Genomic DNA, 22012 nt, shown 5'->3' with positions numbered 1-22012 from the left:
AAAAAAATCAGCGCATTCGGCCAGGATTTCCCAAGACTTCAGTCAGGCTCCTGGAGAAATTGTGCACATTCACCTCCTGCTGCTGGGCGAAATGGTTGGAGGGAAGGCCTGGCTCATCATCTTACAAAATCAAAAGGGTTATAAACTCATTTGTTCCCAGCCCAGATCCAAAAGCTAATCCTCATCCTAGTGATAGTAGGTGATCATTTGATGAGTCCCATCTGCAGATGAGAAAGTCCAGGACTGGAGGCCAAGATTGTGATTCCTGCTCTGGTTTCCCGGGGGCCAGGCCAGTTCCTGTCCATCTTCCCTCCTCAGCAACCTCCTCGCTTACGGAAGTCCTCTTGGCAAGACAATGGGAGGAGTAGAAGCTTTTTCAGCTTCAGCATCAATCAACAAATATTCAGTGGGCAACTTCAGAGCACCCAGTCTGTGCCAGGTCCTTTGCGCAAGTTTTGCAGATTTAAAAAGGATGTACACTGAACAGCAAAGGAAACCATCAACAGAAGGAAAAGGTAATCTACAGAATGAACTGGAGAAGGTATTTGCAAATAGTGTATCTGATAAGGGGTTAATATTCACAATATATAAAGAATACATACAACTCAATAGCGAAAAAACAAGCAACCTGATTAAAAAATGGGCAGAGGAAATAAATAGATCTTTTCCCAAAGAAGTACAAATGACCAACAGATCCATGAAAAGGAGCTCAACATCACTAAATGTCAGGGAAATGGAAATCAAAACCACAAGATATCACTTCATCTCTGTTACAATGGTCATCATCAAAGAGACAAGTGATCAAAAGTATTGACGAGGATGTAGAGAAAAGGTAGCCTGAGTTGGTGGAAATAAAGAGTGGTTCAGCCACTACAGAAAACAGTTTGGAGGATCCTCGAACAGTTAAAAATTGAACTACCATAGGATCCAGCAATCCCATTTCTGGGGATATTTCTGAAGAAATGAAATCACTGTCTCAAAAAGATGTTTGCCCCCATGTTAATTGCAGCATTATTTACGATAACCATAGAAACAACCTAAGTGACAGTCAACAAACGGATAAAGAAACTGTGGTGTGCATATACACAGTGGAATGCTATTCGGCCGTTAAAAAGAAGGAAACCATGCCATTCGCCACACATGGGTGGACCCTGAGGGTACTATGCTACGTGAAATGTCAAAGAATGACAAATACCGTATGATCTCACTTATAGGCGGAATCAGAAACACCAGTCACAGAAACAGAAAACAGATGGGTGGTTGCCAGAGCTGGGGGAGAGGGGAGTAAAGGGTGAAGGTGGTCACAAGGTACGAACTTTCAGTTCTAAGACAAATCAGTTCTGGGCTGTAATGTACGTCATGGTGACCACAGTCATCTGCCTCTTACCTTCCAGCCCTGCACTGCCCTGTAGCCGCTGGCCACATGTGAACTGTTACTCGAAATGTGACTGAGCTGAACTGAAATGTGACAAAAGTGTGAAACATACATTGGCTTTCAAAGACTTGGTGTAAACAAAGGAATATAAAATATCTTCTTAAACCTGTGTTTATTACACGTAGAAATGATAATATTTTAGATATATTGGGTTAAATAAAATGTATTATGACAATTGATTTCCTATGCACTTTCTCAGCATGACTACTAGAACATTTTGAATTACATTTGTTTTTCAAATTCTATTTCCATTGGAGAGGGCAGTTCTAAATTGACCTCACAGTCTGCTGCGAGCATTAATTCAATAAATACAAGAAGAGCACCTAGCCCCGAGCCTGGAACAAAGTACCCAACAGCTAGTCTGAATGCTAGAAAAACCAGTGTTTTTCAAAAGCTATAGAGCCACGTTTCCTTTTTTAAGCAACTTCCTCTAACAGATTTTTTTAAGAAGCACTTCTGATTAAAACAAAGGGGTGTCCTCTCCAGTTGTCCATTCACCTTGGCCACCACCTCCACAGCTTAGAAATCCATGGGGTGAGATCAGCTACAACTGTGGCTAATTCATGTTGATGTATGGCAGAAATCAAGCCAAAACTGTAAAACAATCATGAATCAATTAAAAATAAATAAAAACAGTTTCTTAAAAAAATAAATAAATGTCCTGCAGGATTTCACATCACACGTCTGTAATTTCAGAGAAGGTAAGAACGTGGTACTGGACAAAATCAAGGTGTCTGTGGCAGAACTTTCCAAATGGTCATGAAGAGTTTCCCTGGTGGTCCAGTGGTTAAGAATCAGCCTGCAAAGCAGGAGACACCAGTTTGATCCCTGGTCTGAGAAGATCCCACATAGGGCAGGGCCACGAAGCCAAAACTAGAGAAAGCCTTTGTGCAACAACCAAGACCCAGCACAGCCAAAAATAAACTAAAAAAAAAATTTTTTTAATGGTCACAGATCTTAAATGTTCTCACCACAAAAAAAGAAATGATGATTCGGTGATGTAAGTTGCTCGCTAAGGCTATGGTGGCAATCACGCTGCAAAAGAGAAGCATATCGAATCAACATGTTGGAGGACTTCCCTGGTGGTACAGTGACTAGGTAATCCACTTGCCAATGCAAGGGACATGGGCTCAACCCCTGATCCAGGAAGATTCCACATGCTGAGGTGAACCAAAGCCCGTGTGTCACAGCTGCTGAGCCTGTGCTCCACAAGAGAAGCCACCGCAATGAGAAGGCCAGGCACTGCAACAGAGTAGCCCCAGCTCACCGCAACTAGAGAGAGCCCACACAGCAATGGAGACCCAGTGAAACCGAAGGAGGGGGGAATTCAATGCGCTGTACACCTCAAACTTACTTACACAGTGTTATATGTCAAGGATATCTCAATAAAAATTAATCAAATGCCAAAAGTATGATCATGGAAAAACACTACTATTTTGCTTGGGAGAATCAAAGTGGTTTGGTACCATGTCTGTCTAAACAGTCCAGAAATCGAGGTGTCATGAATGCAAACGGGGTCACCTGTGGGCCCCTGGATCATCACCTGCCCACACAATAACCTACACACCACAGCAGCTCTCTCCTGCTCCTCACGAGGACTAGCTCCACAGAAGGGTAACAGGGGACGCTCAGCCCAGACACCACAATGACTCTGCTGTTCTGGGTTCAGTCGGTCCTGGTGTCTGCCAGGCAAGTCTCCCAGCTCTCGCTGTAGCTCTCGTCCCTGGCGCTGGTGTGAGTGTGTGTGTGTGTGTGTGTGTGTATACGGGGACAGCAGCCAGCTCTTTGCTGGGCTCTCTAACAAGTTCCGCGAGTCTGTTTGTTAAAGAAAAATTCCAGTGGGTGCATCCAACACATGGAACTCAAGAACAGAAATTATATTTATCCGCCCCACTGCCAAAGAGATCACATGCCCCGTGAGTCACTCCAGATGTGCTCAAAAACAGAGTCTCTCTGTGGAAGCCCAGTGCCCCAATCCCAGAGAGAGTAGGAGTAACAGAGGGCCCACTCCTGTCCTCCCCGGGAGTAACCCCCGCTCCACCCTTGGGAGGCAGGAGAGGGCGTCTCTACACGTCTGAAGACGGAGGGGTGGTAAGAACCTCACCACTGCCCTGGGAGGACCAGCACAGGCATACCTGTGGCTCCTGGGGTCCCCTTGGGTTCAAGGGCGACGTCTGACCTTTTTGGAGGAAAAGATGTGTTGGAAGACGTTGCTGCTTCTGCTGCTGTATTCCGATGCTCAGGCCACTCTGTCTCACAGGTGGACCAGGGGTGAGTTGTCTTTCCTTTATTTGTTTGATGCTTATGATTCTTTCTTGAATATCATTAGGAATCTGGAGGCGTGGAGGGAGCAGAAGGAAATTAGAAGCCCTGTGCCCTCCTTTGATCTCCTCTCTGTCAAATGCTTTATCCTTCTCAACAGGCTAGAAGGTGTTAGAAGGTGATGGGGGAAATGACACCCAAAAAAAATCAAAGCCACTGAGAAAATGGGATTGAGGTGGAGAGTGCAGAGAGCATCCCTTCCTGACAGGCCGGGGAGAAGGTCATCTTTGCTTCGTTGAATGTGGACAGACTCCTGCAAGTGCCCTGTAGGCTGCTACCAGCTGGGCAGGGTGTGGGGAGAGCAGGTGCCCAGGGCTGATGCTAATATGATGGCACTGGGGGTGCTGGCCGGCCAGAGTTCTGCTCCCTGGGGGATGTGGCGTGTCCACGTGGAGGGCTCCACACTGCTTCCTGAGCAGGAGCAGTCACACCTTTCCAGCTGGAGAGAGCTGGCCCAGCAACAGAAGAGGAATAGTAATCCCCTCAGCAACCTGGTGTCTGCCTGGCTGCTACTACCCCGGCCAGCCTCCCCCGGAAAGGAAGAAGCCCAGCAAGGCTTCTCCCCACGGCCGACTTCCTTCCCCTTGGGATGTGGCTCCTCAGAGCTGGCCTGGCATCTTTTTCTGGTTCCCGTGGGCAGACACTGGCAGCACCTCCAGTCAACTAAGGTATATCACTTAGGAAGCGAGGGGCCCATCGTGCTGACCACTGCATGCCAATCTGAACTGAAATCTTTCTGCTGCCTAAAGTCAATGAGATCTCCTCCCTGGAAAGAACTAAAAAAAGAAGTCAGGTTTGCTGGTATTCCCAGAGATCCAAAGTGAGGTGAAGACGGCACAGTAGCAAGGGCATGAGCTCCCTCTGGTTCTCAAGGAGAGTCAGGGAAGGAAGAAGCCGCCAGCTGGGGCACAGAGCAGCATGGAGCAGGTGGATCTGATATGGGGGAAAGCAAAAGTCAAGGCACTTATTAGGGTTCTTACTCCCTTACTTGTAAACCTGAGATTAGGGACTTGCCAATTCTCTATACTGGGCAGTGAAATGATTCTTGTCTAGGGGTCGCACAGAGTCAGACACGACTGAAGCAACTTAGCAGCAACAGCAGGGACAGATAATTAATGAAGCACTTTCCCTGTTTTTTTTTTTTTTCCTGGTAAACATCACCCCCCCCACACACACACACACTTCCCTGCTCATCCTGTGCACAAATCTAGGGGGCAACACTTGGAAGCACAGAGCAAAGAGACCTCGGCGTTGTGATCTGTCGTTTAGCCCTGTGTGACACTGGGGCCTACCTTAATCTGCCTGTTAAAAAAGGATGATAATATCCACTCTTCCTAACACACAGGCTGTTAGAAAGCCAAATGAGATGGTTTGATTTTTTTTTTTTTACAAGTCTTATAAATACAATATAGCTGCATCATGAACTGCAAGGAACTCAAAAAATTTTAAGTTCTGCCTCTAATTGGCTGTGTGATGTCTGGGAAGTCTCTTGACCTCTCTGAGCTTTAGTTCATGAACAGGTAACGTATTAACAATAACAAAAAGTGACCCTCATTGCATTGTCATGTGAGGGTCATATTCAAATATGTAAATAAAATGCTTCCTAGATAATGAAGAGCTATATCAAGGTCAACTATTACCTACCACTTAAAAAAATTTCATTAAAGAAGGTGTGAGGTTCTCAACAGAAAACCTATAGGTTCTACAGCAACATCCAGAGAGCAGTGGCTCTGGCCCTCTCCTCACTCTTCCCGGGGGAAGGTCTCCCCCCCGCTCCCCCCCGTATCGATAACAATCTATATAAAGACACAAAGCCAACACAGCTGAAATGGAGGCCTCCATGAGGCCGCTGATACTAAGTGCTGGATTAGCGGTTCATGTCAGCGTTCAGAGCCAACAAATGATATGGGAGCCCTTCCAACCAGCATCAAGTCTTCCACGTGGTTGATTTTTTAAAATTCATTTTAACATTTTGTCTAATCATGAAAATAATCCACAGTTGTCATTTTTTTAAGATGGAATGGGAGTCACACCCAAAGAAAACCAATTTTTCCAAACACATAAACGGTCCCTTTCACTTTCATCCTTACCCCAGCCCCACCCCCGCCTCCACCGCCAGGCCTAATTCAGAAGAATTCCCTATGGAAAGAGTCGGAGGGCAACTTCTCCCTACAAATCCTCCTCCCCCCATCCCACAGCACCACACCAGCCTCCACCCTCCCCCTCCGCCTGGCCCCTCGGGTGAAAGTGGGGAAATAAACCCAACAGGAATACACCCTGAGGCAGAACATCTTTTTTCCCCTCCCATTCTCCCAGCCTCTCCCTCAGACGCGCTCTCTAGGATTCCGCCCTGGGAGGTGGCTCCCTGGGCCAGCACGGCTGCTCCAGCCTCACCGACTGGATTAAGATTAAATGACTCACCTGTGGTTAGCAAGGCCTCCTGGAAGTGGACACACCTGGCCCAAGTCGCCGTCCCACCCGATCCTGCCAGTGCACCACTTGAGGGACCGCAGGGAACCTAGCCAGTCTTAAAACACAGAAAGATGCATGAATTCCTATAAATATTTAATTTTTACTCCATATACATGTTATTTCTTTTTAAAGTAGTTTCATAAGGAAGGTGGCTCTCCAGTGCCATTTTCAGGTGTCCAGCTCAGTGTTTTGTGTGTTTTCAATCATGAATGTTCCGTGGAGCGAAGGGCCCCAGGTAGGGACTGACTCACTGGTCCAGCATGACTGAGCAGCCACTTTGCTGCTTGTCACTGCGTTTATGCAGCTGTTGTTCTGAACACTAACAGGTAGGAAAACTGGAGGAAGGGAAGAAGTTAACAAATCCCCAGATCCCTCCGTTGAAAGCCTAGAGCTCAACCTCACTCCTGCGCTCAGTTTCTAGCAGCAGATCCTTGCTGTCCTCATCCTCGCCTCTCCACCCCTTCCAGGTGCTCCCAGCATGCCCTGACTCCACTTGGGCGGTGGGGCTCCCCTTGGGCGGTGGGGCTCCCCTTGGGTGGTGGCATGTTCTGGCCAAGGGGAGCTGACTCACATCAGCCCTTTCAGAATCACTCCAGGAAGATGCCCAGCACAAGGGACTAAGATTCTGGCTTCTTCAGAATGGCACTGTGTTTCTAAAGGCAAGGGTTCCCAGCCACCCCCCAGCCCCCATCTAATGCCTGATGATCTGAGGTGGAGCCAATGTAATAATAGAAATAAAGTGCACAATAAATGTAATGCACTTGAATCATCTTGAAGCCATCCCCCGCCCCAGTCCATGAAAAAATTGTCTTCCACGAAACCAATCCGTAGTACCAAAAAGATTGGGGACTGCTGTCTGAAGGGCTGGCCCAGGAGCCAACAAGTAAATGACATCAGTATGATTTGGCAAAAGAGCTTTTATAAATGAGGGCTTTTCCTTTCCACATCCATGGCTGTTTCCATAGAGTTGCTTCAACTGATTCATTGGAAATATGGTTTTATTTCGGCTTGATATGGTCTACCTTTTGAGTCCTTTCCAACAAGTTCTTCGGCACAGATGCTGTACACAGTTACACAGAAGCCATAGTCTTAATACTGTTCTGTTTGTTTGCTTTTTTAACCTATTTGAGAGATGGGAGGGAAGAAGAGATTTCTGCCACAAGTTATAAAAGTCAACGAGAAGATCAGGCTCAAAGCAAAAATAGGCTCTCCCATTTAGACAGGCTTCTGTTTGCATGTCTGGGCAAGAAAGCCTGAAGGAGCTAAGGCATAGAGAGCAAGACAGGTGCCAGGCATGACTGAAATAATTAAAAGTAGCTTCTCTGGTGTGAAGAAAAGGGAACCCTTCTTCGCTGTTGGTAGGAATGTAAGTTAGTGCAGCCACTATGGAGAACAGTATGGAGGTCCCTCAAAAAATTAAAAATAGAGCTACCATTTGATCCAGCAATCCCACCTCTGAGTACATATCTGAAGAAAACTCTAGTTCCAAAAAATACATGCACCTCAATGTTCACGGAAGCACTATTCACAATAGCCAAGACATGGAAGCACCTAGGTGTCCATTGACAGAAAATGGATAAAGAAGATATGGTACCTATATACAATGGAATGCTGCTGCTGCTGCTGCTGCTGCTGCTGCTGCTAAGTCGCTTCAGTCGTGTCTGACTCTGTGCAACTCAGCCGTAAAAATGAAATAATGCCATTTGCAGCAACATGGATGGACCTAGAGGTTATTGTAGTAAGTAAAGTCAGACAAAGACAGATATCATAGGATACCACTTATATGTGAAATCTAAAATATGATACAAATGAACTTGTTTACAAAACAGAAACAGACACAGGAAACAAACATGCAGTTACTAAAGGAGAAAACGGGTGGGAGGGGGATGAATTAAAAATTTGGGATTAGCAGATACAAACTACTATATATAACATAGATAAAAATAAGGACTTACTGTATAGCACCGGGAACCATGTTCAACATCTTACATAACCTATAATGGAAAAGAATCCATATATTTATATGTGTGCACTCAGGTGCTTAGGCATGTCTGACTCTTTGCAATCCCACGGACAAAAGCCCACAAGGCTCTTCTGTCCATGGAATTTTCCAGGCAAGAATACAGGAGTGGGCTGCCATTTCCTACATCTGAAGATTTTTGGCTTTTACTCACAGGGAGATGAGAAGTCACAGAAGCTTCCTGGCAGAAGATTGATATCATGGAACCTGTGTTTTCACAGAATTGCTCTAGTTGCTTTGTTAAGAATACAATGAGGTGGATTTCCTTCCAGTGGTTAAGACTCATTGCTTCCTTTGCAGGGAGCATGGGTTCCATGCCTGGTAGGCAAACTAAGATCCCTCCCTGTGTGGCATGGTCAAAAAAAAAAAAAAAAAGAATGCAATGAGGATGATGATGGCCGCCAAGGATAGAAGCAGAGCACTATTAGGAGAAATGTTCAAGGTTTAGACGCCTGGAGGTTAGCAGGGATGTGGTAAGAAGTAGCCAGATCCCACGTATGTTCTGAAGGTAAAGCCAACGAGATTTGCTGATTTGTTGGGTGTGAAATGTGAAAGAGAAAAGGCAAAGATGACTCACGACTCCTAGGTTTTGGCTTGAGCAGCTGCGAGAGATGGAAAGACAGCAGGCAAGGCAGGGGAAGAGGAACAGGTGCGAGGGGTGGTGGGGACTGGCATTGGGTCAGGATCAGGAAAGACAACTGTTACAAATCCAAAAGGAGATTCCCATAGGCAGGTGGGTATCTAGAAATCTGACCTGGAAATACAAAGCAGCCCATCAGTACGAAAGTCAGGGTGGTGAGGAGAGAGGAGTCACGCACCCTGACACAGGCTGAGGCCAGGAGTCAGCAATACGAAGAGATGGATGAGGAGCAAGAGCGGCTGGCAAGGGAGGATTTTTTTTTTTTTTTTAAGAAGCAGCAAGCAGCAATGTGTTTTCATGCCAGTTTGAAAAATCAGTAGAGAAGGGAAAACTAATGACGTGGGAGAGAAAGGTGGAAAGGTGAGTGAGTCTTTATTGGAGACCTGGTCCAAGGCTGTAGATGAGAGCAGGGAAAGAATAACAGAAGGGAAGTCAGAGGATCCGGGCAAGAGGTGGGTAACTGGTGTCAGGAAAAAGGAGGAGGTGTGGAATCATCTATTTCATGCTGAAATAGAGAGGAATCAGGAAACGTGAGTAACGCTTAGGCAGCATTTCAGGCCCCTCCTGAGACTGTTGTTGTTCAATCGCTCAGTCGTGTCTGACTCTTTGAGACCGCACGGACTGTAGCATACCAGGCTTCCCTGTCCTTCACTATTTCCGGGAGTTTGCTCAAATCCATATCCATTGAGTCAGTGACGCCATCTAACCATCTCATCCTCTGCCACCCCCTTCTCCTCCTGCCTTCAGTGTCTCCCAGGATAAGGATCTTTTCCAATGAGTCAGCTCTTCACATCAGGTGGCCAAAGTATTGGAGCTTCAGCTTCAGCATCAGTCCTTCAGTGAATATTCAGGACTGATTTCCTTTAGGATTGATTAGGTTGACCTCCTTGCTGTCCAAGGGACTCTCAAGAGTCTTCTCCAACACCACAGTTCAAAAGCATCACTTTTTTGACACTCAGCCTTCCTTATGGTCCAACTCACAACCATACATGACTACTGAAAAAGCCACAGCTTTGACTATACATACCTTTGTTGGCAAAGTGATGTCTGTTTTTGAATATGCTGTCACAACTTTCCTTCCAGGGAGAGTCTTTTAAATCCATGACTGCAGTCACTGTTTGCAGTGATTTTGGAGCCCAAGGAAATAAAATAACTTTGCATAACACATTATAAATCAAAGTTAGAGATTTGTTTTAAAAACATGTGTGATTCATTTAAGCGTATGTTTTACACCATATATATTCATTCATTTCTAATTAACTATATCCGTCCTGTAGGACCTCCCTGGTGACTCAGACCAGGATCTGCCTGTAATGTAGGAGACCCGGGTTCAATCCCTGGGTCAGAAGATGCCCTGGAGAAGGGAATGGCTACCCACTCCAGTATTCTTGCCTGGAGAATTCCATGGATGGAGGAGCCTGGCGGCCTACAATCCATGGGGTTGAAAAGAGTCAGACATGATTGAGCGACTAACACAGACACACACACACACATGAGCACACATAACACACCCTGTCAGTGAGATTGGAGGAGTTTTTGTTCATCTGATTTTTGGTTTTGATTTGTTATTATTAATTCTTAGTTTGTATTGAGTAGAGTTGATTAACAGTGTTTTATTAGTTTCAGTACAGCAACCTGATTCAGTTATACATGTATCTATTCTTCAACTTTTTTTCTTATTTAGGTTCTTACAGAGTAGTGAGCAGAGTTTCCTGTGCTATACAATATGTCCTTGTTGGTTATCTATTTTAAATATAGCAGTGTTGGGTTTTGAAGCCCATGAGACCTGGATTTTAATCTCAGTCTTTATTACAAACCAGTTGGGTGGCCGAAGGCAAGTTTCTTAGCCTCCAAGTTTCTTCATCTATAAAATGGAATGTGAACCCTTACCTCACAAGGTACAAAAAGCCCCCTGCCCCACACGCACCGTCAAGCAGCCACAGCAACCTGAGGGGTACGTGCAGAGGCAGGGGATGGGAGGAGTGGGGGAGGGTTCATCTTTGAGATTCCTGTGCTCCCCACACAGACTTTCTGAAGCAATAACCAGCCCCAGTCCAGAGGCTGACCTTATTTCTAACAATCTTCCCTGAACTGTTATTATTTTAAAAACTTTAAGAATAAGGGCTACTGGAAACAATGTTTCCATTATTAAACACAGCTTTCATCAGGAAGCCTTTTCTTCCCGACTCTTGAGAATTAGTGGTCCACCAGAGTGTCTGCACCTTAAAGGAAGTGACTGTTCCCGGGGAAACAATTGAGTGAAGAAAGTGCAGGTCTGAATAACTTTAGGGCCCATGCTGGGACCTTGTTCCCTTCTCTGCCCTTCCCCTGCTGCTGAGTGATTTTTTTTTTTTAAGAGAACAAGACCTTTCATTTCACAATCACAGAGAAGACATAAAGAAGTTGCTCTCAGATCCTACCTTGAAAAGGGGTTTCATGGTCAGAAGAAGACATAGCCCACATCTGTCCCTCCTCCCGCCAAGGAAAGTGCACCCCTCCTTGTGTCTCCATCTCTGTATCCAAGAACACAAGGGAATTGGTCTCTTCAGTTCAGTTCAGTTGCTCAGTCGTGTCCGACTCTTTGTGACCCCATGGACTGCCAGGCCTCCCCATCCATCACCAACTCCCAGAGTTTACTCAAACTCACGTCCATTGAGTCAGTGATGCCATCCAACCATCTCATCCTCTGTGGTCCCCTTCTCCTCCCACCTTCAATCTTTCCCAGCATCGGGGTCTTTTCAAATGAATCAGTTCTTTATATCAGGTAGCCAGTATTGGAGTTTCAGCTTCAGCTTCAGTCCTTCCAATGAATATTGAGGACTGATTTCTTTTAGGATGTCTCTTTCACCTCTTCAGATGCCCGCATAAGGCCCCGTCAGATGGAAGCAGCTCTCAACTCTAGCAGTGCACCCGCTGCTTGGCAGTGGGTCTGGATAACACAGTGGTTACAGACCCTGCCTGCCTGTTGGAACACCTAGGAGCTGTCAGGAGTCCCGACGCCTACATCCATCCACCCCAGAGATGCCTGTGAACTGGCCTGGGAGGAAATTAGGGGCATTTAGGCCTTTAAAGTTCCCAGATGATTCTAAGGCATGGTCAAAGTTGAGAAACCCAGGGCTAAACTGCGAGTGGCCACTCAGCCTGGCCAGCTCCTTCTACACAGCCTTCAGTCAAGCACCGTCTGATTCTCAACCCAGGCTGCCATTCAAAGCACCTAGAAAGCTTTCAAAAAGTTGACTATCCCAGTCACACCCTAGTCACTTCAATCAGAACTTCTCTGAGTGCCCTGGGTGACTCTCACGTGGGGTCAAGGCTGCAAACACGTGGAGTAGATGCCTTGTCCTCTTTGGCTCCACAGGCAGAGAGGCTGCAAGTGAGCAGAGGCTCACTCAAGCCCTAAAATCTATGCTTCTGTGGGAAAGGGGCACTTTTCTGGCAAAGAGAAAAATTCTGCCAAAATTCTGGGCAAGGAACTACTGTTCTGGAGTTCATAGGCTCCGTCCCCCAAGGTGGTCTGGGGAAGTAGGGCGGTCCCTCTGCCCGCCCAGGTCCTCCTCAACGTAAGGATCCAGTCTGTCAGCATCCGCATCTTGTGTGCACCCTGAAAGCCTGCCAGGTTCTCTGCCGGGCAGACAGAAGTCTGAAAGCATATTTATCCAAGCTCCTGAGGAACTTGTGGGCTAGATAATAAATGGATTACAGAGATGGAAGTATTACAGCAATTCTACAGCCAGGCAGTTTTTTCCAGGAGGTTAGGATCCTACCAGTGAGCTTTTCAGGAAATGTCCTTTACATCAAAGATGTTTCACTGTTATCACTTCTGATAGAAATCCTTCTAAATGCTTATGCAGTTCCCTTCTTCAACACTGTACTCTGGACATCACTGGACCCTTCCCTGGTGGTCCAAGGTCACCATATTCAAGAAACAGAGCGATCATGTATAATTATAGCAAACTTCGGGGAATGAACCTTCCCTTGAAGTCTCACCTGTTTTTATAGCTACTTGCCCAGTTTTCTGGTAGATCACAACCAAGTGTCTCGAAGAAGTGGCCCATTTTTGTTACAGCTGGCAGTGGGCTTGCCAATCCTTTCTGCACCATGTCTTGGGACATGCAGGGGCTGTGAGGGTGGATGGGGCCACCTGCTACTAGCCTGATGGGTCCAGGAGAAGTGCAGTCTCTAATGACTATTCCTACAGCGGGCTTCTCGTGTGGCTCAGTGGTAAAGGATTCACCTGCCAATGCAGGAAATGTGGGTTCGATCCCTGGGTCAGTAAGATCCCCTGGAGAAGGAAATGGCAACACACTCCAGTATTCTTCCCTGGGAAATCCCATGGACAGAGGAGCCTGGCAGGCTCTAATCCATGGGGTCACAAAGAGTTGGACACGACTTAGTGACTAAACAGCAACAACAGTTCCTATAATATTCTGTCTTCTCTTTCTCGTGTCCTCTGTCAGCTCCTCATTCTTGGTCCTCTTTGCCTCTAGCACTTCGTCCATCTTCTCCCAGCTACTCCATCTCTATCCAGCCACTGAGGAACTCCTGTGTCAAGTCACTGGTTTTATATCCAATGCGTTTCTGAGTCAAGCCCTTGGCGCCACACCCCCCCAGAGCCAGTGTCAGGGGCTGTGCAGCTCTCTTCCTACACGTCGTCACCTGTGCTTCGATTCTTGGCAGCCCTACTCCGGGCGGCAGGGGAATGAGCCAGAAGTCTGAGTCTCTGGTTCAAGGGGTTGTCAATAAACACAAACCAGTACACTCCATTCTGTAAAGTGCTGAAATGTGCAGTGTTAGTAGGGAACAGTAGTGTTAGGGAGTTGTTTGTTGAATTGGGGTGGGGCATTGGGGGGTGGGGTCAATTGTTTGCTCATCTCTTTTTTTATTTGTATTGAAATATAGTTGATTTCTAATGTGTTAGTTTCAGGTGTACAGCCAAGTGACTCAGTTATACATATTGAGATTCTTTTTCTAGATCCTTTTCCATTACATGTTATAAGAAGATATTGGGTAGAGTCCCCTGTGCTATCCAATAGGTCCTTGTTGCTTATCTATTCCATATATAATAGTTTGCCTCTGCTAATCCCAAACACCTAATTTACCACCCCCCCTCCACCTTTGGTAACCATAGGTTTGTTTTCTGTGTCTGTGAGTCTATTTCCATTTTGTAAATAAGTTTCATTTTATTTTAGATTCCATATATAAGCAATATCATATGTGTTTTCCTCTGACTTACTTCCCTTAGCCTGATCATCTCTAGTTGCACCCCTGTTGCAGCAAATGGCATTGTTTCATTCTTTTTGATAGCTGAGTAACATCCCATTGTTTCTGTATACATACCACTTCTTTATCCATTCATCTGTCAATGAACACTTAGGTTGCTTCCATGTCTTAAATACTATACATGTTTTTGTTCTAACATAAAGGTCCACGGTGATTCATACTCCTTAGACATACATATTTTTCAAAACTTTCTGAAATTATTCTGATAAGAAGCCAGGTTTGAAATTATTGGTGTGAAATAGTAACCTCTGATATGCCTGGGACTCTCTGGGACACACCAGGGCGGTCTGTCACTTCCCCTCTGCATCCACCACCACTCAGAGTCACTCTCAAGAGTGGCTGGCTGACCTTGGAGCTCACCCCTGGGGAAAAGCCGGTGCACACAGCAAGCTCTCACGCTCACTCTTAACTTCTTGCAGCCGTGCTCTTCCCTGCCGCCTACCGGCCAAAGAGATCCTCAACGCTGCCCTTGAACCCGGTCCTGCAGAGCTCCCTGGAGGAAGTAGAACTGCTCTATGAGGTAGGCAGAGGGCAGAGTGGGCAACGCAAGCCACGGAGAAGGCATTGCTCCTTCTCTGTGGTTTTTGGAGGAGTGACCTGAACCCCTGACAGTGGGTGGCTTCTGCTGCCTGGGGAACCAGACTGGACTTGTGTGTGGAGGTCCCAGAATCCTGCCCACCTCAAAGGCAAGTGGTCTTCGTACCCCTCTCCTGTCCCACCTGTCATCCCAGGGATGGACAACATTAGGAATTCAGTGGAGGCAAAATTAGAGATTTATACTGGGCTCAGAGGTGCCCCTACCAGCACCTAAGCAGCAGAACAGGGCAGTCTGCCCCGGCCAGGGCTTTAAGCCAGGATGGGTCAGCAGCATCCAGACAATGCCACACCTGTTGTCTGAGTGGAGCCGAGTCTCGGTAACCTCACACAGGGAGAGCCCCATTTTCAAGTCTGGGGCCACCCCAAAGGCTCTCTTCCTCTGCCTCTCACACCTCTGGAACCACGACCCCATTTCTCCTCCAGACCAGGGTGAATTTCCCAAGGCCCTGCAGTCTGGTTTAGTGATGAAGATGCAGGCTCAAGATCTGAGCTTTAGTTCCGCTTCTTCCACCCATCGGCCACATAGCCTTACACAAGCCACCGTGTCTCTCTGGACCCGAGTCTCCTCAGCTGTTAAACAAAGGGCTCCAGTGATCACCCAAGTTCCCCTCCTGCCTTGAGGTCCTCAAGGACTAGAACTGTCTGGCTGAGAAGGAGACAGCCTGCCGCAGCCACGTGGCTGAGCCAGGCAGCAGATTTCAAACACTGCCTCGGGGAACAAACTGGAAAATGCATAGCCTTTGCCAAGTCATGAACATGGGAGTCTGAGGAACAGATCTGCTTTAGGAAGATAACAGACAGTAGCATGGAAAATGGGTCAGACCTGGGGAAAGCCAGAGACAGGGGGAAGAGTCAGGACTTGTTAGATTCCTGATATGAGCCTGGCACAGAGCAAATGACAGACCTTACCCCTACCCTTAAAGAACAGGTAAGAAACGAGGACAGATCTCTGTGGCCCACTTAATTAGTAGGACAATTCTCTGTATCCTTCAAATTCCCAGATTCTGCTTTTAAAGTATCCAAAACAGTCAGTTTGTGCTGTAGAAGATTTTTGGTTGGCGGGAGGGAGAAACGAGAGAAGGGGGTGACTTGGGACACTGGAAACAACAGTCACTTAACAGTGGTTTTGAACCAGGCACAGTGTTAGATGCCGCCCATATTTGTCTTACTCCTCACACTATCCCAGTGAAGTGTTGTTGTTAACCACATCACAGAGGGATAAAACCAAGCTGAGAGAAGTAAAGTAACTCATCCAAGGTTACACAGTGGGAAAGCCAGACCCGGGACCCAGGTCTCTTGATTCCGAAGCTTTTTGTGAGCCACCTCCCTTACATGAATGCATGTGATCATGACTCTGGTGATGCTATGTCCTCAATGACCGTGGGTGCCTCATGCCTTTCCACACCCCGTGTTTCTCCCCAGTTCCTGCTGGCCGAACTTGAGATCAGCCCTGACCTGAAGATCTCCATCAAGGACGAGGAGCTGGCCTCCCTGCGGAAGGCCTCGGACTTCCGCGCCATCTGCAATGACGTGATCCCCAAGAGCATCCCCGACATCCGGCGGCTTAGTGCCAGCCTCTCCAGCCGCCCGGGCATCCTCAAGAAAGAGGACTTCGAAAGGACAGCGCTGACCCTAGCCTACACGGCCTACCGCACGGCCTTGTCCCAAGGGTATCAGAAGGACGTCTGGGCCCAGTCCCTCCTCAGCCTCTTTCGTGCCTTGAGGCATGACTTGATGCGGTCCTCAGGTCCGAGAGCATCTCCCTGAGGGACTGGCCCGCACCAGGGCCACGGAGCGGGGACCAGCATACAGCAATCCAGAAATTCCTCATTCTCGACTCCATTTACAGAGACCAGGCACAGAATACACACTGCCAGCTCAGAGCTGCAGAGATCAAATAAGGAGCCCTGCTGCTCTTTGCCCCTTGTAACTTCTTGATAAGCGAAAGATCGTGATTTATACCATAATGTGACCTGAGATGGAGAAAAGGGCTGCGATGGTAATTCAAGACGCCTCCAGAGGGGTGAATGGTTGGCCTGGTGCATCGCAGCAGTCTAACATAGGCTTTAGCACTGACTGCCCGTGACACAAACACCCAGGAGTGAGGAAAGAGACAGGAGAGACATCATAAAAGTTTGGGCATGACAGGAAGGTGGGGGGTGGGGGACAGATTTCTTTGGCCCTAAGAGATCAGGGTGCTGGATTGAATGAACGTCTTTCCAAAGTTCTGTAATAAGATATAAAGAAACTAGTGTGTGTGTGTGTGTGTGTGTGTGTGTAAAGTCGCTTTAGTCATGTCTGACTCTGTGATCCCATGGACTGTAACACGCCAGCCTTCTATGTCCATAGGAGTCTCCAGGCAAGAATACTGGAGTGGGTTGCCGGGCCCTACTTCAGGGGCTCTTCCCGACCCCGGGATCTGAACCCGCCTTTCCTGTGTCTCCTGCACTGGCAGGCGGGCTCCTTACTGCTAGTGCCACCTGGGAAGCCCTAAAGAAACTAAAGCCATAGCCAAATAAATATATTGTTAACCAAGGGCCCACTCCTCAACTTTTTCAAAAGTCCCCAAGAAGAATCAGTCAGAAAATCAGTTATGACTTATATACCAAGCTGCTTCTTTCCTGAAGGCTGGTCTAATTTAGCAGAGAAATATGAAGGAGGCCCAAAGAAATGCTACTGTCATGCCTTGCCTTTTGAACAGAGAAGTCAAGCTAACGCAGAGAGGGTCATCCTGACAAGAGAGGTGGCACCCATGCCCTGGTCTGTCTATTCTAATGCTAAAATTATTGAGCATCCTCAGAGAATTAAGTGCACCAAATAAAAGTGATTTTCAGATGACAAAATTTTACCCCCTCAAATGCCAAATCTTTCATTTCAGAATTATTGACTTGATATATTTTAAATTATACATATGAAATGCCTTACATTTTTATTTAGTATCTTGGAGACATCCTAGTATAGGAGTTAGATAAGATCTAAGATCCCTCTCCTTCTCAAATTTCCACCGTCATTTAACTAACTATGAAATGTTACCTGGACCTGTGTTGTCAGTCTGCTGGACTGCTTGTATCAACCCTGAAAGTTCCCAGGCTTTGTTAACTCTGAATCTGGTATATTTCTGCAGCCTTCCTCAGAGTCAGGCTATAAGAGCACACTTTCCTCTGCTACCAACATGACTTGACCTTTGTAATTTGTTCTTTCTAACTGGCCATGGCCTGAAAGATAAGATAGCAAGTCTTTTTAGCATTCTATGTTAAAGAAGAGTTAATCCATGAAGGTCCCTGACAGAAGTAAATCACCTCAGTTCTAATTAAGATTCCTCACCAGCTCAGAGATGTTTCCAGCTTCTCCAATCCAAGGTTTACGACTGGGTTCGAGAGGCTAAATTGCAAGAAGTCTAATCTCTGAATAAGCGAGGACTCACTGAGCTAAATCTGATTCTGAAATGGGTTTTTAATAATTGTCGTTTAATGATGATGAAAGCTGGTCTCGACTTCTTTAAAATCTTTGACTAAGGGAGCTTTACCTAGCAGTACAAGCTGCAGGATCTTTTGAAGAAATATCAGGATGAAGAAATAGGTATTTATCATCAAAGAACAGTCTCACTTTGCATCCTCACTCTCAGGCTCAGAAGACTAACCAGCCAGCCTCTCATTCTCATTCCCCAGTTACACCTCTTGTACACCCCTCAGATACAGACTCTGATATATGCCTTTCCATTCCATTTCTTCCTAAGATCACATGTTCTCTTTGACATCATCGTTCCACTTGTCTCTTTGTGGTCATCGCTGTCTCTGCTGCTCTGTCTTTGGGTCCGATTCTGATATCTCTATATCCATTGCTCAAGGCACATCTTGATTTCTTCCGGCTAACCTCTCACTGTCTCTGCCTGGCTCTTTCTGATGCTCACTGTCTCCTTCAGAGATTGTTGTCTGAATAAAACAAAGGCAAAACAAAGGTACAGACAAGTTTGGGATTGCCCAGAAAGCAGATTAGCCTCACAGCCTACCTTCAGTGTTGGGGCTTTGCCCTCATGAGGGTTGGGGAGGGGTCAGCTGAGGCCTCAGTCCCTGGACACTGGGTAATAGTCTGACAGAGTCCTGCATCTGCTCTAGGGCTCCACGGCTATCAGAACGGATCTAAGAGCTTTCCTCAGTCACCAAGCAGAAAGGCCCACACTTGGTGTCCCTGAGCACCATGTGAGGATACTCACAGCTGCTCCCAAGGGCAGGAGATCCCTGGATGGGAGAGGGTTGTTCTCAGGACTGGTGATAGCAGTGGCAGCTCATTCATTCACCCTGCCACAAATAAATTACAGGCACTTTTGTACTGATAATCGAGTCCAAACTTACGTGGCAGTCAACTGGAAAAAAAAAAAAAAAGAACCAGAAGGACACAACCTTTTTAAAGACAAATGAAATTTTCATTTTTGTTACTAGATGTGTGCGTCTGACTCTTTGCGACCCTATGGACATTAACCCTGCAGGCTCCTCTGTCCATGGGATTATCCAGGCAAGAATACTGGAGTGGGTTGCCATGCCTTCCTTCAGGGGATCTTCCCAACCCAAGGATCAAACCCACATCTCCTGCAGCTCCTGCATTTCAGGTGGATTCTTTACCACCGAGCCACCAGAGAAGCCAGTTATACTGGATATTTAAATGCTATTTTAGTCTGAATACAAATTGTTTACCCACAAAGAGTTTTCCAGCAATGACTTCATTCATAAACAAAATCAAATATTCTGCTCAACACACACCACCCCAAATCGCAACTCTTTTCCCAGAGAGCAGTGAAGGAGTAGCCTGGACAGCAATGGACTCTCCCATTTTGTCTCATGAATGCCACACTGTACACACCACAGTCTCAACCAGACACATTTTGTCACATTCACTCAAAGCATAATTCAGAGTGTGACATCAGCGGAAACTTGCCTGTGACTCAGTGGAACCCTTCTGCCATTTCTAGACGCTGGGTCATTGTAGCATCTAAAAATCCTGGAAGTTTCTTCTATAGTTGGCATTCTCGTGGCTACCTCTGGTGTCCCTCAAGGACACTGAAAAACATCTGTAGGCTGAAACTTCCATTGCTCTGTCCTCTCACCTGGAATCTAACTAAAGGAGAAGCACATAAGTAGTGAATCAGAAGATATTTCCACAGGGCGTGCATGCATGTTAGGTCTCTTCAGTTGTGTCTGACTCTTTGAGACCTCGTGAACTGCAGCCCACCAGGCTCCTCTGTCCATGGGATTCTCCAGGCAAGAATACTGGAGTGGGTTGCCATGCCCTCCTCCAGGAGATCTTCTGGACCCAGGGATCGAATCCGTGTCTCTTGTGTCTCCTGCATTGGCAGGCGAGCTCTTTACCTGGGAAGCAGGGCGCTGATCTAAAATTAAATGCTTGTTAAATGGTGCTCCTTACTTCCCTAACCCATTTTAATGTCTTTTTTTTTTATTGTGGTTATAAAACATGTCATATGAAATTTACCATTTGAACCAAACCATTTCTAGGAATACAGGTACAGAACAGTTAACTACAGGCACACTGCTGTGTGAAAGATCTCTAGAACCTATTCATGTTGCAAAAACAATACCTATGAAACAACATTCCACTTTGCCCTCTCCTCATGACCCCTGGTAACTACCATTCAACTTTCTAATTGTTAGACTACTTTTGATACCTCATATAAATGGAATTTGTCTTATATTTCTGAAGCAATGTGTAAAATTTCCTTAAGAAAATGTTTTGTCTGAAAAAATGGAGAGTCCTGAAGGAGAACTACTGGTATGACCATGTCACATAATTTTATTTAACAAATATTCACTTATGTTGTAATAAAAATGTCATGATCGAGTTTCCAGGCTCAGTGGAATCCTTGTTATCTCAGATTATCTCACCAAAGAATTTGAAGTGGCTCATGGGTTTAACATCAAATGTTGACTTCCACAGCTGTCTGCATCCACTCTCTTTAATGTTTGCCACCAAAACATCACACACGTGTTACTCTTCTTCCTGAGTTTCAAAATCATCACCCCAAAATGAGGTTTGAATGTAGTAAATATGACAGCCAGTCTTTAATAAGCATTTAAAGAGATGAGTCATAGTAGCTCATCCTCCAGTGGCAAGACAATTTCAAACCAGGTCACCCACAGCTGCTCCTGCTTTAGGGGTCAAGAAGAACTGGTTTTCAAGACTCACCTTTCCAGATTCACTTCACCTTTAGCCTGGGGATTATTTTCAACTGGCATAGCTGCAGGCCTTAGAATGCCATTTTTGGGTTCTGTGAATTCAAGAACATGAATTTCACAACCTTTGACTTCCCAGCAGCACCTCTCAGATCAAGGCAATGCTGCCAAAGACCACCAATGATAAAAGTGTGGGTGCTTTCTCTCTCTCTCTTTCTTCCTTGCCCCATATCCACATGACCTTTCTGAGAAAAGAGAAACACTTCTATAAGGAGCAGAAAGTGTCCAAAGGCTGCAAAGGCCCTATTCTTGAAGCCATCCATTTTTTTCTGCCCTCCCACCTCCTCCTTGCACACCAGTCAAAGGAAGCCTTCGGCTTCTATTTTGGTAAAGAGCCTCAGAGAGGAGCATTTGAACACCTACTCCAGCCAGAAGGACCAAGGACATACTCCAAATGCCTCTGAAATAAAACTGGTGTCTAGACTTTTCCAGAGAGGCAGTACCCTTCCCACTCTCCCTAAAAGGTCTGTGGTCTTTCTGAGAGGCTAACGTCCTCTGCTGACTCAGATGCTTTGTATTCACCTGGGCGCTGAAGCAAATGGTCTTTGCCACCAGGGAAATCTGAAATACTTAATGTTGTACAGTGGTGGTGGTGGGTGGCTTAGTTGTTAAGTTGTGTCGGACTCTTTGCAACCTCGTGGACTGTAGCCAGCCAGGCTCCTCCTGGAATTCTCCAGGCAAGAATACTGGAGTGGGTTGCTATGCCCTCCTCCAGGGGATCTTCCCAACTCAGGGATCAAACTCGCATTTCCTGCATCTTCTCCGTTTCAGGCACATTCTTTACCACTGAGCCACCAGAGAAGCCTCTTGATGTTGTATCCTCTGGGGCAAATGTCTCCAGGGTTGATGTTTCATTTTCTCCCTGCTACCAGACATATCTTCCTGAGGACTAGGTCAGCAAGTGGCCCTCAAAGAGAAAGCTCAGTGTCTTATGCTTTGCATCGTTAAAGCAGTGTGTGGGGAGGTGGGATTATGTTTACCGTGATGGTCATCACTCCAGCCCC

The 22012-nt window shown here is 46.4% G+C and overlaps 1 protein-coding gene across 1 annotated transcript; it reads left to right on the top strand.

Annotated features, from left to right (window-relative positions):
• Nucleotides 1–3279: 3279 nt before the first annotated feature.
• Nucleotides 3280–20617, top strand: FAM180A (family with sequence similarity 180 member A). The gene is made up of 3 exons (XM_069588469.1): nt 3280–3706; nt 14589–14689; nt 16189–20617. The coding sequence occupies exons 1-3, from the start codon at nt 3631–3633 to the stop codon at nt 16531–16533; spliced, it is 522 nt and encodes a 173-aa protein (XP_069444570.1). The 5' UTR covers nt 3280–3630; the 3' UTR covers nt 16534–20617.
• Nucleotides 20618–22012: the final 1395 nt, after the last annotated feature.

The sequence above is a fragment of the Ovis canadensis genome, chromosome 4 (genome assembly GCF_042477335.2).
Source record: "Ovis canadensis isolate MfBH-ARS-UI-01 breed Bighorn chromosome 4, ARS-UI_OviCan_v2, whole genome shotgun sequence".
NCBI classification, from domain to species: Eukaryota; Metazoa; Chordata; class Mammalia; order Artiodactyla; family Bovidae; genus Ovis; species Ovis canadensis.
Note: the sequence above shows the minus strand (reverse complement) of the source record. Positions and strands in the feature narration are given on the sequence as shown.